This window comes from Planococcus citri, chromosome 5, assembly GCF_950023065.1.
Source record: "Planococcus citri chromosome 5, ihPlaCitr1.1, whole genome shotgun sequence".
Lineage (NCBI taxonomy): Eukaryota > Metazoa > Arthropoda > Insecta > Hemiptera > Pseudococcidae > Planococcus > Planococcus citri.
Genome location: NC_088681.1, coordinates 53961704 through 53979894, shown reverse-complemented (window position 1 = coordinate 53979894; position 18191 = coordinate 53961704). Strand labels below are relative to the sequence as shown.

At 35.1% G+C, this 18191-nt stretch overlaps 1 protein-coding gene across 1 annotated transcript in view; it reads right to left on the bottom strand.

Moving 5' to 3' along the window:
* Positions 1 to 4746: 4746 nt before the first annotated feature.
* LOC135849459 (xaa-Pro aminopeptidase 1-like) overlaps positions 4747 to 18191 on the bottom strand; it is a 40440-nt gene continuing 26995 nt past the window's right edge. The window contains exons 4-14 of the mRNA XM_065369911.1: positions 16418 to 16597; positions 11958 to 12195; positions 11617 to 11881; positions 11398 to 11518; positions 7014 to 7160; positions 6706 to 6922; positions 6373 to 6612; positions 6210 to 6278; positions 6061 to 6128; positions 5876 to 5968; positions 4747 to 5679 (exon numbers count right to left, since the gene is read on the bottom strand). Coding sequence (XP_065225983.1) covers positions 5464 to 5679; positions 5876 to 5968; positions 6061 to 6128; positions 6210 to 6278; positions 6373 to 6612; positions 6706 to 6922; positions 7014 to 7160; positions 11398 to 11518; positions 11617 to 11881; positions 11958 to 12195; positions 16418 to 16597 — 1854 coding nt within the window. The 3' untranslated portion in view covers positions 4747 to 5463. The remainder of the gene's footprint in view (positions 5680 to 5875; positions 5969 to 6060; positions 6129 to 6209; positions 6279 to 6372; positions 6613 to 6705; positions 6923 to 7013; positions 7161 to 11397; positions 11519 to 11616; positions 11882 to 11957; positions 12196 to 16417; positions 16598 to 18191) is intronic.

Here is an 18191-nt window from a genome sequence, read left to right as displayed (position 1 = left end):
AAAAAATTATTTTCTGTCAAAATTGCAGAAAATTTAACAATATTTTAAAAAAGACTCATTTTTGTTGTCAAAATTGTAGAGAAAATATTTTTTTCTATAAGCTTTTTTTGTCCAAAATTGCAGAAAAAAACACCTTTTTTGGTCAAGAATTGAAAAAAAAACGGTTTATTTATCAAAATTACCAAAAAAAAACCTTCTTTTTTGCCAAAATTGCAGAAAATTTTACAATATTTTAAAAAAGCTTAATTTTTGTTTTTGTCAAAATTTTAGAGAAAATATTTTTTTCCAATAAAATTCATCAAGAAACCGGGTTTTCTCTCTTTTTCTCAAGATTACCAGAAAATCTTGGTTTTTTTGTCAAAATTTCAGAAGATTTTTTTGGCTATTTTGGCTTTTCTAGCAAATTATGAATTTTGTCGCAACTTTTTTTTCAAAATTGCAAAAAAATAGATTTTTTATCAAAATGAACATGAATTAATTGATGGTACTTCTGCCCAAATATGATTTTTGTGCCAAAACTTTTTAAAAAGTTTCAAAATCATAAAAAAAGTAATTTTTGGCCAAAATTGCGCAGAAAAAAACTATTTTTGGTCTAAATTTCCAGAGAATTGTACTTTTTTGTAACAAAAAATTATTTTGTCAAATTGCAAAAAATCCTAAGTACACATTGTAAAAAATGTTCAAAAAAAGAACCCGCTTGTGTCAAAATTGCATAAAAAAATTTCTGAGGTGGAGATTTCCAAAAATTCCTGTCTTTTTATCGCCAAAAATCTGCATTTTTGTGTCAAAATAATTTCCAAAAAATTAGTGTTTCAATTTAAAAATGGCCAGAAAAATGTTACGTTTTTGGTCAAAGTCATAAACTTGCGAAAGATCCTGAATTGTGAACATGAAAAATTCCCATGTTTTTTGTCAAGATTGTAATCATAAAACCTGTTTTTTCTTAAAATTGTCAAGTAGTAGTGGTTTTTTGTCAAAAATTGCAGAGAAAACACTTTTTCTGGTCAAAATTGAAAAAAAAAACAGTTTATTTATCAAAATTACCAAAAAAACCTTCCTTTTTTTGCCAAAATTGCAGAAAATTTTACAATATTTTTAAAAAGGCTCATTTTTGTTTTTGTCAAAATTTTAGAAAAAATATTTTTTTTCAATAAAACTGTTCAAAAAACCTGGTTTTTTTCTTTTTTTCAAGATTACCAAAAAAATCTTGTTTTTCTTGACAAAATTTCGGAAATTTTTTTTTGGCCATTTTAGCTTTTCCAGAAAATTGTGTTTTTTTTGTCGCAATTTTTTTTTCAAAATTGCAAAAAAATAGTTTTTTTATATCAAAATGAACATAAATTAATATTGTAGGTAAGACTTCTTGCCAAATATGATTTTTGTTTTGAAGCCTCCAGCCACTTTTTGAGAGGTCGTATGGTGTTTTTTGGAAAATTGAAATTTCCAAGAAATAGCTGGAAGCTTCAAAACCATTTAAAACCATTTGAAACCACCATGTAGTCGATTTCATATCATCATATCGTATTGAAATTAGTTCGCGATGTAAATTTCAGCTTGCCAACTCCATTTGGTAAAATGTTGCGGAAATTTCAAGTTTCAAAAATCTACTGGAGGCTCCAGTAATTTTCAAAAAGTCGCTGGAGGCTCCAAAATGATTTGAACCTACCTGAAGTCGTCTTCAGAGGGTGTTAAAATTGGAGTGTAGAGTAAATTTCAGCTTTCCATCTCCATTTTGATGAAATTTTGTGAAAATTTAAAGTTTCAAAAATCTGATGGAGGCTCCAGGAATTTTCAAAAAGTCGCCGGAGGCTCCAAAACGACTTGAAATCCTCCTGCAGTTGACTTCGTAGCGTATTGAAATTAGTTTGCGAAGTAAATTTCAGCTTGCCAACTCCATTTGGTAAAATGTTGCGGGAATTTCAAGTTTCAAAAATCTACTGGAGGATCCAGTAATTTTCAAAAAGTCGCTGGAGGCTCCAAAATGATTTGAACCCACCTGAAATCGTCTTCAGAGGGTGTTAAAATTTGAGTGTAGAGTAAATTTCAGCCCTCCATCTCGATTTGATGAAATTTTGTGAAAATTTAAAGTTTCAAAAATCTGATGGAGGCTCCAGGAATTTTCAAAAAGTCACCGGAGGCTCCAAAACGACTTGAAATCCTCCTGCAGTTGACTTCGTAGCGTATTGAAATTAGTTTGCAGAATAAATTTCGGCTTTTCAACTCCATTTTGGTGGAATTCGTGGGAATTTCGAGTTTCAAAAATCTTCTGGAGGCTCCAGAACTGCTCAAAACAGTTTGAAACCATTTCCAATCGATTTGACAGGTCGAAAATGGGGTGTATCCCAAATTTCAGCTTTCTTGGTCAATTTGGTGAAATTTTGATTTTTTCCCTCATTTTTGGCCTAAATTCGATTTTCAAAAATTCATCAAAAATCGAAAAACGCATTTTAGCACTTGAAATTTTGACAGGTGATGAATTTTTGCTTGATCTTTCGATCTACTTGTGTACAATTTGAAAAATTTTGTGCAAGTCTTATTTTGGAACGCAAAATCTGCGATTTTGGCTGACCTGTCAATCAAAATGGCCGCCATTTTGTATGTAAGGCCACTTTTTTTTTAGGACAAGAGCTAGAAATGTTCCTTAGAATTCCCCCTTTAAGAAAAAAGTTGTCCCAGAGGATCGACAGGGGGTGCAATTTATCCTTAACTGGACTCCACGACTATAAATTAATAGTAGGTACTTCATGTCAAATATGATTTTTATGCCAAAACTTTTTAAAAAATTTCAAAATCAAAAAAGTATCTAATTTTTTGGACAAAATTGGGCAGAAAAAAACTTTTTTGGTCTAAATGTCCAGAGAATTGCACTTTTTTGTCACAAAAAATCTTACACTTTGGAAAAGAATGTTCAAAAAAAGAACCCGTTTGCGTCAAAATTGCTAAAAAAAACTTGTTTTTTTATCGCCAAAAATCTGCTTTTTATGTCAAAAAATGCGAAGAAAAAATCAGTGTTTTATCAACATTTACACAAAAAAAACTTACTTTTCGGCCCAAAATTGCGAAGGATCCTACTTTAGAAAAAGTCTTTTTTTTGGTCAAAATAATTGCAGAAGTAGCCTCTTTTTTTGGTCAAAATTTTTAGAACTGCTAAAAAAAGATTTTTTTGTGGAGGGGGGGGATTTTCTTAAAAGTTTGTTTTTCTTTGGCAAAATCTCAAATTGATCTGTTTTTTTCTTTGTCACTATGCGTAAAAATGTAATTTTCGTTTCCTAAAATTGCAACCAAAAAAATCTACTTTTTTATCAAAATTTCAAAATGACTCGTTTTGAAGTACCTACATAAAAGTATTGGGAGAAGAACAAAAATCACAATTTTTCAAAATAGGCCCATCTGAGACGTTTTGTCATGCAGTCCTTTTACCATAGAGGCTTACGATTAGATCTGCTACTGCTTATTACGTAAATATCTATACTATAAAGCTGCAAGAAAAATAAATACCCAAAAAATTCCCAGCCCGATCTATGGCACCTAGAGAGCTAATTTTTTTTTTAATCGACAGCTTAACCTCTCCAGAATATAGGAAAAATACGCGAGGGCAAAATTTTTGGAATTAAAGGGCCCAAATTTTGAGTTGAAATGGGCTGTTTTTGCCGTTTTTTCAATTATTCTCAAATTTATCAAGAACGAAAAAAGCTAGAAAGGCGGTTAATATCTCATTTTAAAGAGCATTAAATCCTGAACATTTCCCTCGATTACATTACCCCGCTGGGGTTTTTAGTTTTTGAGCTATTTTGAATCCAAATTTGAATTAAATTATCTCGAAAACTAAATATGCTAGATGGGTACTGTGAACGAGGGAAATGTTCGAAATCTCATGCTCTGTAAAATGGTGAAAACAGATTAGCAAAAAGTTGCTCAGATCGTGCGATTTTGATCGTTTTTTATGGCATCTTAAAACAAAAAACCGTTGAGACGATGCGTGTACTTATACACCCACACAAGCATACACACAACCACCAACGTAAATGTACCGGACAACGCGATGCCATGTCGTTGTTATTCCAGACGGGATCACGCGACATGCGCGCGCATAAAAATCTCCCACTCCTCCAACAACGGAATTCATACAATGCGAGGATTATGATTTTCAAATCAAAATCGAATCGATGAAGCGTGAAATTGTCAACAGATATATTATTGTTAATGTTAATCCGTCTGTCTTCGGTGCTTTGTTTTTGCATCTATCATCTATCATTTTTTAATAAGGTAATTCAAATCGTCTGTCTGACTGTCCATTTTAAGTACCTAAAATTTTTAAAAATTGTTGCTTGAAAAATTAAAATTCATTAAAAGTATTGGAGGTTGAAAAAAATTGTTCAGAGTGCTGAAAGTCGTTGAAAGTGGTGTGAAAACGAATGAAATGATTCCACAATGGCGTTTCAAATCCCAAGTTCTTAAGGAAAGGTACTTGGGGGCAAACCTCTTCTGAGAGTGAGCGAAGGGGGGTTTGGGGGCGCAGCCCCCAAAAGCGAGTTCCGAGGGCGAAGCCCGAGGAACGAGTATGGGGGTTGGGCCGCGAAGCGGCCAGGGGGCGTAGCCCCCTAGTACAATACCTATTTATGCACTTGCGATGGATACCTACCTACACATTTTACAATAGCTCCACTGGAATACTTCGCCAAATTATACACTGACAAATCATTCTTCGTCAAAAAAAAAATCAACACTAAAAAGAATGTGAAGTCATTCAATAGTCAAGATTTTTTTTTCTAGATTCAACCAAAACGTTTTTTATGCAGTTACTGCGATAACAGAAGATCTTACTATAGTGATAAACTAATCATATTGTTATTAAACCAAAGATATAGGTAATCGGTAACAAATAAAAACTATTTACAATGAAGCGATATGCAATTCATTCAGGTAGATACGAACCTACTTAATAATAAAAATAATCAATACCTTAAGATGAGATACACAGAAATTCTCAAATTGAGGATCACAAAAGTAAAGGCTAAAAACATGAGAGCTCATATTATAAATATGAAGGGCTCAGAAGCTCAATGATTTCCACACTCTCACATCATAAGTGACTTTTTATCAACATCTTTACATTGTTTCATCTTTTACCATCTACGTTGATCATCTCAAACGAGCAAATTTAATACATGAACACATACATTTTGATTTGATTGAGTTAATAACATTGGCATTATTACATAGGTACAGGTTTTGATTGTAATTTATAAGCTCATCTCCTTATAATGTATAAGTAAAATACATGTATAAAGTAAAATAGCACATCTCAGACTTGAAATAAGAAAAAAATGCCATAAAATACAAAAACAAGCGGCATAAAAATAAAAATGCTTCACGTATTAACAAATAATTCGGCGACCATTATACAGCCTCGTAGTCATTTACAAAAAAAAAAAAAAAGGAAAAAAAATCAAAATCAAAAGCTCAATAATTCAACACAAGTTGCAAAATGAAGAAAACAACAATTACAAAATATTTAGATTTAATCATTTCGCCTGCATCTTTATTGTCTTCTTCGCCCAAAGGAATCGGATCGGTTCTGTCAGAAGCCCAGTTATAGCCATTATTGAAATTCTGTTTTTTCAACATTTCAACGACGTTTGTTTTGATTTTGTTGTTGTATTCGTTGAGCCAGATTTTCTGAAATACATATTTTTCTCATTAAAAAAACTCGTTCTATTTCATCGGTCGTAAATTATTTTAATATTGTAGGTAATCTGTATAAAATCTATAGCGACAATTTTCATCTCTCGCGTGGAGTTCAACTCGTTAAATTAATCAATTTGAAATTTGACTAGGTATACGACTAGGTATAGGAGATTTGAAAAAAACCAACTTGTTGAGTGCTTAGCATCGTAACGTTAATCAATTTAGGTTCGAATGGGACCAATGTAACGGGCTCGAATGTCAAATATCCGGAACTGTGATTCTGCGAAAGAAATCATAACAAATTAATTGATTTCTTTAGCTGGGTAAAATAATTATTAACGTTAGAGAAGTTCGTTCGTGCAAAAGGCCTACTTGATAAACGACTTCTAAGACCATGCTAAGCTTCATTCCGAAGTCGTCTTCTTGGTAATAACCAACCTCTGAAGGTAAAATTCATTATTGGTAAGCGTTAAAAACATATTAATAATTAATATTCGTCGCTCATTATTAGGTATAGTTACCAGCTAGTAAGAAGTATCCATCTTTTAATGTGTCGTTTGACGCGCTTTTATAATTAAGATCAATAGGAGCTGGAAAATATTTACAAATTAGACTCGACCACTTTTATACATAAGACGTGAACATGGCTGCGAGTTAATTACCACCGAAGGTATAGGTACTCACATTCGTAAAAATTCATAAATGCTCCGATACCGTGGCCGGAGCCGTGCGGAAAGTCGACTCCGATTTCCCATAATGGAATCCTGGCAATAATATCTAATTGACTAGTATACAAATGAGGAGGAAAGGTAAAACTGGCTAGATTTATAAGGCCCATTAACAGTCTCGTATAAAGCTCTATGTACTGTTCGTTAGTTACTTTCGGATCCATTATAAACGTTCTGGCTAAAGCTGTCGTGCCACCTGTTGAGAAAAGATGACATTAGAATAAAATTTAAAAAAACTCTGTACCTATCTTCTTCTTGGATTTCTGCGACGAATAAACGATGCACTTACCCCAATAATGCGCTCCGGCATCGATAATAAGTAATTTATTTCTTTCTATAATTAAATTTGTAAAATTATTCGGTACGTATAAAGGCATTCCGGTATTTGGTCCCGACGCTACGGACGTTGGATAGCTAATACTTCTACTGGATGCATCGGCAAGACGAAGTTCATTTGTGATATTAACCACTCTTAATTCATCAATCGATTCCGATGATCTTTGCAACTATAGCAAATTAAATAAATAATTTTTTCAATAGTATGCAAAATTTTTCTTTATAGGTATACTCGAGTAGAATTTAAATTTATCAACATACTTCGTCTTCAATTCGAGCCATTAAATTACAAAATATCATCGCATCTCTTTGATGAGCACTTCTCATGCCTTTTTTTTCGTCTTCATTCTTTTCAGCGATCATATTAATTAGAGGAGATGGCATAACTTTATGTTTTCCTGGACTGATCTGAAAATTTAAACAATTTTATCCTTATGTTATCTTTCGTTCGATAAATATACCTACCTATACCGCAAAGTGGACTGTGAGCACCCTCAAAACGGGCGAAATTCAAAAACATACAATGAACTCTAAGACAATGGTACAATGATATCCTCCCTTATGTTTTTGGGGTCGCAGAATACGAATTTGACAATATTTTTTTGTAGGGGTGGGGGGCGAAAAATTCAAAATTTGACTATAATGATGTGTGATATGTCGAAATGTATGTTTTTGAGGGTGTAGATTACGAATTTGACAATATTTTTTTCGTAGGGGTGAATGGTGGGGGATGAAGGGGGTGAAAAAGTCAAAATTTGACCATAATGATGTGTGATATGTAGAATTTTATGTTTTTGAGGGTGTAGATCACGAATTTGACAATATTTTTTTCGTAGGGGTGAATTGTGGAGGATGTAGGGGGTGAAAACTGTGAAAAATTCAAAATTTGACTATAATGATGTGTAATATGTCAAAATGTACGTTTTCGAGGGTGTAGAAGGGGTGAAGGGTGGGGGATGAAGAGTGGGGGATGAAGAATTTTCTATTGCAGGGAGTCGTCAAAGTCCCTGGAAGAAAAAATTTGTAACATTTAAACAAAATTCACCATGATTTTTCACTATAATTGACTGTTGTGGTCACCGGGGGACCGGGGCATTTGGGGGCAAAAATGGCAATTGACATCTTAAAATACACTAGGTATCTTAATTCTTAAGTATTACTAGCCATTGGAATTTCCCGTGCATCTATGCGCAAAAATTTGTTCTATTCCTATTTATGCAGCAGAGTAGGCAAAAAATGGAGTTTTAACCTAAATTATACCTCTATAATTACTTTATAAAAACTAAAATAGAGTAAATTGATGAAAATTACTCACTTTTAGTTGAATTATTCATACTTGGTACATTTCGACATACCACATCCACACACCACACATCATTGTAGTCAAATTTTGAATTTTTCGCTCTCCTCACCCCCTCACCCCCACTCCTACAAAAAAAATATTGTCAAATTCGTATTCTGCGACCCCAAAAACATAAGGGAGGATATCATTGTACCATTGTTTTAGGGTTCATTGTATGTTTTTGAATTATGCCTGTTTTGAGGGTGCTCACTAGAGTGGGTCGTCTTTTACTTTTTTGGGAAATTTGGTGAGGGGGGGTGCTTAAAAGTTGTGGAGGGACCTCAAAAGACTGTAGGAAAAATTTGGGGCCCCAGACTTCACCCAGCACTTTGCAACCAGGGTTCAAAATTTTGAAATTTTCAAAAAAATCAAATTTTCATTTAAAAGAATATTTTTGATTTTTTTTATGGTTATTGGTCGCATTATGCCTATTGAGTAGTAAAAAGCCATTTTCAATCGGTTTTTTCACTTTATTAGAGATTTTATCTCGCTTTTAAAGGTATAGGTATGCAAAAACAGCCATTTTCAAGATATTTTGTGATTCGTTTTAATTTTTACAAATTTGTTATTCATTTGAAGTCTAGGATGCCTTTTGTCACTATATGTCTTGAAATGACCCCTCCCCAGTGGGTTCCTGGTGGAAACTACACACCTCTGGGACCATATGAAAATGGATTAACCCGATTAACACTTGAAGATGTCAACCAACGCGTCTTATTTGTTAGAACAACATTTAGACACACACATAAACCAAGGTTGAACAATCCTATTAGTCCACAATCAATCCTCAGGTAAACACTTTGCTGATATTGAAAACCAAAATGTGGCATGTAACATAGTTGACAAGACAATGGACCAGTTGATCACTGATGGTGAACATGGGCCATCCCTACTCTCTGATATTTTCACATCACGTATACCAACCCACAATGCAGTACCTTGTACTAAGAGGGATAAAAGAGAGATTCTACCGCCCAGTTGGGCCAGCTGCTGTGGGTTGTCTGCTGCCATACAGCAATTACCTTCAGATGGGTCAAATAACCCCACCTGGGGTGGAGAAAGTTCTCAGACAAGCTGAGAAGGAACTAGAACAGTCCAACACTCCAACTGGGGAAATATAGAGACCAAATGAAATGGGATCTTCACCCTACAGGAATTAGAGGACGATCTGTTTAGACAGTTTAGACAATACCCACAGTTTGCCCTGGCCCATTGTGTCAGCAGAGATTTCCGGATGTCCAAGAGCATTGCGCTCCTATTTAAATGAGCCTTCGGCAACCAGGACACTCTGAAGTCAAGGGGTGCTAAGGTTGGTGAAGTAGTTGAGCTCAAAAAAGGTGGAAATTACATACTCTATGCCATCACCAAAGAACAGTACAATGATAAGCCGTCAATCAAGGACTTTGTAACAACAATGAAAGCACTTGCTGCCAAATGCGACTCACCCAAGATCAAAAAGATAGCAGTACCAAGACTAGGGTGTGGTCTGGATAAACTGGAGTGGCCAACAGTGAAACAATCCATCATCAAATGCTTCAGAGACCACCCAGTTACTGTCAGAGTATGCACCCAGAAGGAGTAACAGCTTCAACCCTGATCTATCAACCAAACATCGACCAGTAGAAGCCCTGTAAATAACTCACTCAAATGCACTACCTCTAGCTGTAAATAACTATAGTTAGATTTTTCAAAACCTATGCATGCCCTAAATATATTCTTCTCAACACCATAAACTTAAACTAATTTAGTGTGGGCTTCATTCTTATATTATAATTTCTTTTTTGTATTATAATGCTGTACATATTTGCAAAGTAGACCACGTTAACTAATCATACCTATTTTCCTACATTTTTCAGCCTATAATAATCAGCCATATCTAGTATTGTACTCTTAGGTCCAATGTGAGAGGCTGTTGTGAAGCCCTTAGCAAGTGCACCTGCCTCCTCGCAAATGCCCCCCCCCCAATATCCGAAACTTGTGTAATGCAAAGGGGAGATCAACACTTGTTGACCCCCCCCCCTAGGCACCAAATTCTGCTCCCTATAAACCTTTTCCCAAGACGGGTTGGGGGACTCCAACTACCTGATAGGCATGCGTGAATAACGAAGCCTGGTAGGATGATTGGGTCCTTGGCAACCACCTGAGGGGGTATGGGTCGTGGTGGACAACCCGTCTTTCCCCCCTCCCCCTCTCCCCGCATCTTAGATCTAGGATTAGGGATAAATTGAGATAATACATTTTGTTTAGATTTAGTCTTAGACTCAAGATGTAAATAAAAAAATTGAAAAATTAAAAAAAAAACTCCACAATTATTCAAAATCACCATCAATTGATTCAAAACGTTGAAAATGAAGCATATAGGTACGCCAAATTTCAGCCTTCCTATCATAAGTACATACCTCGATTTAATCAAATGATGCATTCATTTTCAAAGTGAAAAGTACTTTTGAATAATACGAGTATACTCTGTTCAGAATCCTAGTAATGTAATTTCTAGAGATATTTTGGTGTTTCTTTTCAATTTCTCGTCAGTTTTATTGTGCTATTTCAGGTACCATCAGAAATTCTATTTTAGATTTGTTCCCATTTGCTTTGAATACCCTGTTAATGTATTTTTTGACAGTATTCTGATCAAACTTCAGAATTTCTTCTCTCACTACGGTTTAGTAGATGTTTGAAAAAGTTGAACTCAAAAGCAAAAACAGAGAATCTAGACAATTTTATTGAAATGGCCGCACAAAGTATGGTAATCGGGGTATTAAGTGAGAGAATCACAGGTATGTATTTTTTAAGATTACTAATATGTACAGAAATAATTTTCTATCGAAAATGTGCGCTAATTGAGAATCTCTGGAGGTGTTGGGAGGGAGGGGGAGCGGTCATTTCAAGACATATAGTGACAAAAGGCATCCTATAGACTTCAAATGAATAACAAATTTGTAAAAATTAATACGAATCAGGAAATATCTTGAAAATAGCTGTTATGGCCTACTTTAAAAGCGAGATAAAATCTCAAATAAAGTGAAAAAACCGATTGAAAATGGCTTTTTACTATTCAATAGGCATAATGCGACCAATAACCATAAAAAATATTTTTGATTTTTTTGAAAATTTCAAAATTTTGAACCCCGGTTGCAAAGTGCTGGGTGAAGTCTGGGGCCCCAAATTTGTCCTACAGTCTTTTGAGGTCCCCTCACAACTTTCAAGCACCCCCCCACCAAATTTCCAAAAAAAGTAAAAGACGGCCCACCCTAGTGCTCACAGCCCACTGTGTACCGTACGAATTTGATAAAATTGTCTCACCCCTAAATATATCGCTCTGCTTACTCCAGGACTAAAATGCGACATCGAAGGTAACAGGACTTTTCTCCAGTTTTGAGATAATTTTCTGAGATCATTCCACAAACTATCGTAATCATGAGCTCTGAAAAAAAAAAAAAAAAAATGGAACAGTCAACTCATCGTTGTATTTACTTACCCCTTACCCTCAATAATATTTACCATTGATCGTATTCAACTGACCTAACACAATTTGCAGAAGAGCAAGCATCCAATCCCAAATGGTCCTTTATGACTTGCGCTTGTAATTTTTGCTGATCGGTGTAAAGATGCACTTGATCTTTGGTAACCACGCAATAAGCTTTTAAATAAGGTCCGTATTGCAAATCAAAACCTCGTATGTTCAATAACCAAGCAATTTCGCTGAGTGCGGTAATTAGCATGGCTTCAACTTCATAATTCTTCATCACATTACGTAACGAGGTTAATTTATCTCTCCACTCTTTACCTGGAAAAAGTACAGACCAGGAGTTGATAATTTTTTTAATTTTCACACATGGCTCATCGTACTAGTCGCCACTAACCTGCGAACGCCTTATCCCAAATAAACACTGGCATAACTGGCGTAGCTGGTCGTTCATTTTCGGGCCAAATTACATCCACTAGGTTCAGAGCTGTTGGTACAAATATTAAAGATTTGGACGGAACTGATGAAATTGCGCGTTGAATTATTTCCCATTCGCTATTTGGAATTAATTTAGGATCGGTGGCTAATCTCATACTAATCCCTAACTCTTGAACTACCCACTCAGCGGCTGCTGCCTATCGGAAAAAAATTAATTATTAGCTAAAAATTGCATGTAAACGGACTCGACGACGCTTCTATAGATTTATAGCATAAATATAGGTAAAGTAACTTGGCTAAAGTTGCGTGGTACTGTATGACACCGAGTCTCAAATCAATAAGCATTCGAAACGAAAATCTTTTGACATTTTTCTAGCTAGTCCTTTTGTTTTAACGTAAAATCAAGCTTTCAAAATATACCTATATAGGCTTACCTACCTACTTTATAAGCTAACGTAACTTAAGCCTGATATAAGAATGGTATTTCTTAATAGGTAAATTTAAAACAAACCATTTTCAACGTTTTTAACGCTATATAGCCTATTTTGTAGAATTAATAAGTTAATTTTATCAATTTTCATATCATCGAGAATGTAAACATCGCAGCTTATATCACGTTTTAAAACCTCTAATCAAGTATCTACTTCGAAAAGAAAAAAAAACCGTTGAGTCACTTTCAAAAAAGCAACAATCATCACTTAACATCAATTATAGCTATTTTCGAATGTCATAGTTATCTTTTATAATACACTTACCTATCGTGAAGTACTTTGTTAAAACCACTTTTATACAAAGTCTTCTGCGGGGTAGTCGTGGTTAAGATTTTTAAGACGAGATAAATAATTATACACGTGTTTACTGTTTAGTAATAAATCTCAGGTGTGTTTAGTCGATCGATTTTCATAAATTTTCATAATGTCGAATCTGAACATTTAAAATTTGAAGGGGAAAAAATGAACGAATAGAAATTCAATTTGTATCTAAAGATCAATTTAATGAAAAAGGACGTAAGGAATCGGACGATTCTGGTTTCCATAATTCTTATTTGAGGTCTTTAGTCTATATTCTTTTAGTTTACCTATTCAAAACTTTAGAATTTGAATTGCTTTTGTTTTGGAAATTGTAATTGTGAGATGGAAAAGCAAACAAGCCAGAACAAAACGAGGGCCAAAGCTTTGAAGAAATCCTATTTCGAGAGGTAAAAAGCTGTATTTTCTAAATTTTCTATGGAATGGTTTAGTATAATAATTTTTAGATTCAAAAAAATTTGCCCATTTTTGTTGTGAGTTTTTCAATTTTTTTGAAAAATTGTATCCAAGTTGTAAAAATTATAAAATTTGCAGTTTTTGTAGTAAAGCCGGCAAATAGCAGTTTTAAAAAGGAAAAAATTGGCACATTAATTTTTTCTTCGGGAATGTGTTCAGATGAGCTTCCTGAACTACCAAAAAAAAAACCCGACCCTCCTAACCCTAGAGCTAATTTTTTTAGGGGGCTAAAACCGGTTCCGATTCACGTTTTTTGCGATTTACTCCGAAAATATTAGGTTCACGATAAAAACTACCATGACTAAAAATATTGCCCTTCAAATTTTCGACAATTTGATACTACGCTCGATACCCATCCCTCAAGAGAAGTGTCTAAAAATAGGGGTGGAAATAGTAAGTGTTTGAAAAAAAGTCAGTCCAATAAATTGATCAAAGTTACCACTTAATATCATTCGTTTTTGCTCAAATTTTTTTTACAAAGTCTACTTACCCAACTATTAATTACACCACCATTGATTGGTCTTCAACCCTCCCAAGGGGTTGGGTGGGGGACGCTTGGTTTTGCAAGTAACACACAACTGAATCATGTATTTGAAAAACGAATCTGGACATGCGATATATCGAATAGTATCTTGTCGAGGTCGCTGAATACAAATACTAACTTATTTTCTGGGTCCAACTCTTCAAAGCTCCTCTGTGCCCCAAAAAGGGGGTTGAAATTTTTAAAAATCGTGAAAAGTCGAGTGATATATCGAATGGTATGTTTTCGTAGTCGCTGAGTACGAATATGAACTTATTTTCTGTATCCCACTTCCCAATGTCCCTCTGTGCCCCAACAAGGGGGCCAAAATTTCAAAAAATCATCAAAAAGTCGAGTGATATATCAAATGGAATGTTTTTGAGATCGCCAAGCACAAATATGAACTTATTTTTTGGGTCCCACCCCACAATGTCCCTCTGTGCCCCAAAGAAGGGGCCAAATTTAGAATTTGTTAAATGTCGAGTGATATATCGAATGGTATGTTTTCGAGGTCACTGAATACGAATAAGAACTTAGTTCCTCAAAACCCCTTTACGCCCTTCTAAATTGGATAAAATTTTGAAAAGTCGTTGAACATCATGTAAATACGAGTATATCGAATAGTATGTTTTAAAGATTGCTGAACACATATTTTTAGAATCCAAAGCACAATGGTTCTCAGCCCCAAAACAGTTAACGACAAAACATGATGTGATCTTTTTCTTTAAAGATTCACACCATTATTTTAGAAATAATTCTGAAAATTCATCTCGAAAACACTGATTGGAGTAACTTTCGGTGGGAGGAGGGGGAAGTAGGTAGAGGTATTACCAAGCTATTATCGGGATCGCTATTCAAAAAGTTCGAACGCTCATTTTGCAAAGAAAACATTTTACATCTCAAGATTTCTCTTCAAAACGCTCACTCAACTACCAGTTTTTGATTATTTTTCAATAGAAAATAAAATGGAACTAGGATTTTCACTGTGTTGTCGAATTTCATCGAAATAAAATGTATAATTATCCAACTAGTTTCTATTTTTAAATTTCTCCTAGGTAGGGACTAGAATTATTTTTTGATGGGAAATTTAAATTAAATTAATTACCTATGTTTTTTTTTGGCTGGAAAAACTCATAAATTGATAAAATATTTCTAAAATGGAATCCCGAAAACATACCATTCGATATACTTATCACTTGACTTCTCATGATTTTTCGAAATTTGGCCCCTTTTTGGGGCACAGAGGGACAGTGGGAGGTGGGACACAGAAAATAAGTTCATATTCGTACTCAGCGACTACGAAAACATACCATTCGATATATCACTCGACTTTTCACGATTTTTCAAAATTTTTACCCCCTTTTTGGGGCACAGAGGGGTTTTGAAGAGTTGGACCCAGAAAATAAGTTGGTATTCGTATTCAGCGACCTCGATAACATACTATTCGATAAATCGCATGTCTAGATTCGTTTTTCAAATATATGATTCAGTTGTGTGTTACTTTAAAAATCAAGCATCCCCCACCAACCCCTTGGGAGGGTTGAAGACCAATCAATGGTGGTGTAATTAATAGTTAGGTGAGTATACTTTGTAAAAAAAGTTTGAGCAAAAACGAATGATATTAAGTGGTAACTTTGATCAATTTATTGGACTGACTTTTATTAAAACACCTACTCTTTCCACCCCTATTTTTAGACACTTCTCTTGAGGGATGGGTATCGAGCGTAATACCAAATTGTCGAGAATTTGAAGGGCAACATTTTTAGTCATGGTAGTTTTTATCGTAAACCTAATATTTTCGGAGTAAATCGCAAAAAACGTGAATCGGAACCGGTTTTAGCCCCCTAAAAAAAATTAGCTCCAGGGTTAGGAGGGTCGAATTTTTTTTTGGTAGTTCAGAGGGTTCATCTGAACACATTCCCGAAGAAAAAATTAATGTGCTAATTGTTTTCCTTTTTGCCCTCGCTTTTTCACGTTATTTTCCCGCTCATAGTCGATTTTTCAACAAATTTACACAAATTTCACTCCGGTAGTCAGTTAGCAATTAGCATTTTCAAGCAGGTCTAAACAGTTGGAAATTCTCATAAACTTTTAATGATTTATTGTGTTGATTTATCTATGTATAGTTGGTTTTTATTTGCTATCCAACAAGTTGGTAAAATTGCAACTTCGTCAACTTCTACGAAAAAAGACGAATTTTCCAACATTTCCAATTTTCTACTTTCTGCATGCCTATAGAGGAGACAATCTGCCCCATGCCTCCTTTAGTTTCGTCACTGGTTGAAGCTAGAAAATCAAAATCTTCAGGACAACGATTCGAAAATAATTCTTTCTTGGCGTTAAAGAGGTGGCCAATCAGGTGTTTGAAGGCGCATAAAACTGAAGATCCAAGTAAGTCTTCCAATACGCATGTAAATTGTAAGTTCACTCAAAAGATAGATATTATATTGTGATGGGCACGTAGCCGCAAAATAATTGTAGAACCTGAACCACAGTAGATCTTTTAAGTTTTAAATATAAGCTATCACGAAGGACCACGATTACAGCAAACTTGTATAAGTAACGAAAATATAGGAATTTTGAGCTCAATTGAATGGTAGGTATGACACATTCAACTTCAGAATGGATACTGACCACCAGATTATCGGTCCTGTAAAGCGTCCAGTTACAAGATAATTCATTGTTTGCTTGGAAATGATGGAGCTCGTCGGTCCAAAAAGCTGATTTATTCTTAGTCACGATTGCTAATCCATAATTTCCGCTGTATCCGGAAATAAACTCCAGTCTTTTGTCGAAATCTGCTGGAAAATCATTCTGGAAAACAAACAATACACCTGAGTTAGACATTAACAATTAACATAATGATCTGATTAATCAGAAAGTTTATTACTTATTCTAATAAAGATAGCTACTAGTTTGATACATTGTTAGATTCCTTTAGAAAAATAAAATAAAATGAAAAATTTTGTTTAAAAAATAAAAATAAAATAAAAAATAAAAATCTACCTGTGGTGTTTACGTGGCAACCCTGCTTCCCTCCCTTTCCCCTAATTTTAGTTTAACTCTAGGTTATGATGCGAGTATGAATATTGCATCATTCGATGATATACTTTTATTGTGTAAATATGTTGTGTGAATAAAGACGAGTAAAAATGTAATGTACTTATTTTATTTTCTCTTTATTTTGCGTGTATTTGGACTCCACAAATGGCGACGAGGTAAAGTTAATTTTCGGTGTAAAGTGCGATCCGTGAGTCTTTTTGAAAAGTGTTGAAATGGAGAATGGTCGATCGCCGGTTCCGCCATTCCCAGTTGATACGTTCCGCCATTCCCAGTTGATACGGGTACATATCAAGACTGGGATGAGTGGGAAAAAACGTTAGAATTCTACTTCACTGCAGAAAAGGTCACCGATCCCGCCATCAAACAGGCAAAATTGATACTATATGGTGGTAAGGATATGCAGAAAATGTACTATTCCTTTCCAATTGTAACCAAGCTGCCTGACAATGCCGATGTATACACGTACATGATAGAATGCTTCGATTCCAAGTTGGGAAAAGAGACTTCGAAATGGTTTGAACGATACCAACTGACCCAGACCAGATACGTCAAGGTAAGGATGAGAAATTTGCCTCCTTCCTCTTGAGCCTCCAGTCTCAAGCCCAGAAGTGCGACTTCAACAAAGACTTCGTAGATGAGGCGGTGCAATTGCAAATCAGCGTTGGGTGCTTTTCTGCGGAGCTGCGGAAAGAATTGTTTCGAACCAAGGCAAAAACGAAGTTGAAAGAAAGAATTCGAAGAAATAGCTCGCGTTCTCGAGTCAGTTACGGCACAATCAGCGGCGCTTCAATCACCAGCAGCGGCTCCCCCTTCATCGGCACCTGTAAATAAGGTCTCCGAGAAAAAAAAGCGAACTGGAGAAAAAAGCAAACTGCTCAACCGTCTACTGGCAATGATCGCGACAAATCGAGTCCAAAACCAGTCAAAATCGAGTGCTACTGTTGCGGAAAAGATGACCATCTTGCTCGTGACCCGAAGTGCCCGGCGAAAAAAGCGACGTGCGGTAAATGCGGTAAAGTCGGACATTACAGAAAGTGCTGCATGATTGGAAAATCGAGCGAGCAGAATGCGTTGAAGAACGTGGTAAAAATGGTCAGTAATGAGCCAATATTTTGCATCAACAGCAGTGAAACAACGAATAGCGACGAATTGGTGCCGTGTATATTCGGAGGTGTTAACTGTGAGATGTTCGTTGATTCAGGTTCGTCGTACACTATCGTTTCATATGATCGTTGGCGCAAAATGCGTAAGCATAAAGATTTTTTGGTTGTCCAATTTATTTCCAAACCGAACGTCAATTTCATCGATGGTTCCGGCCAAGTTTCTTACAAGGTTCGTTTATCTG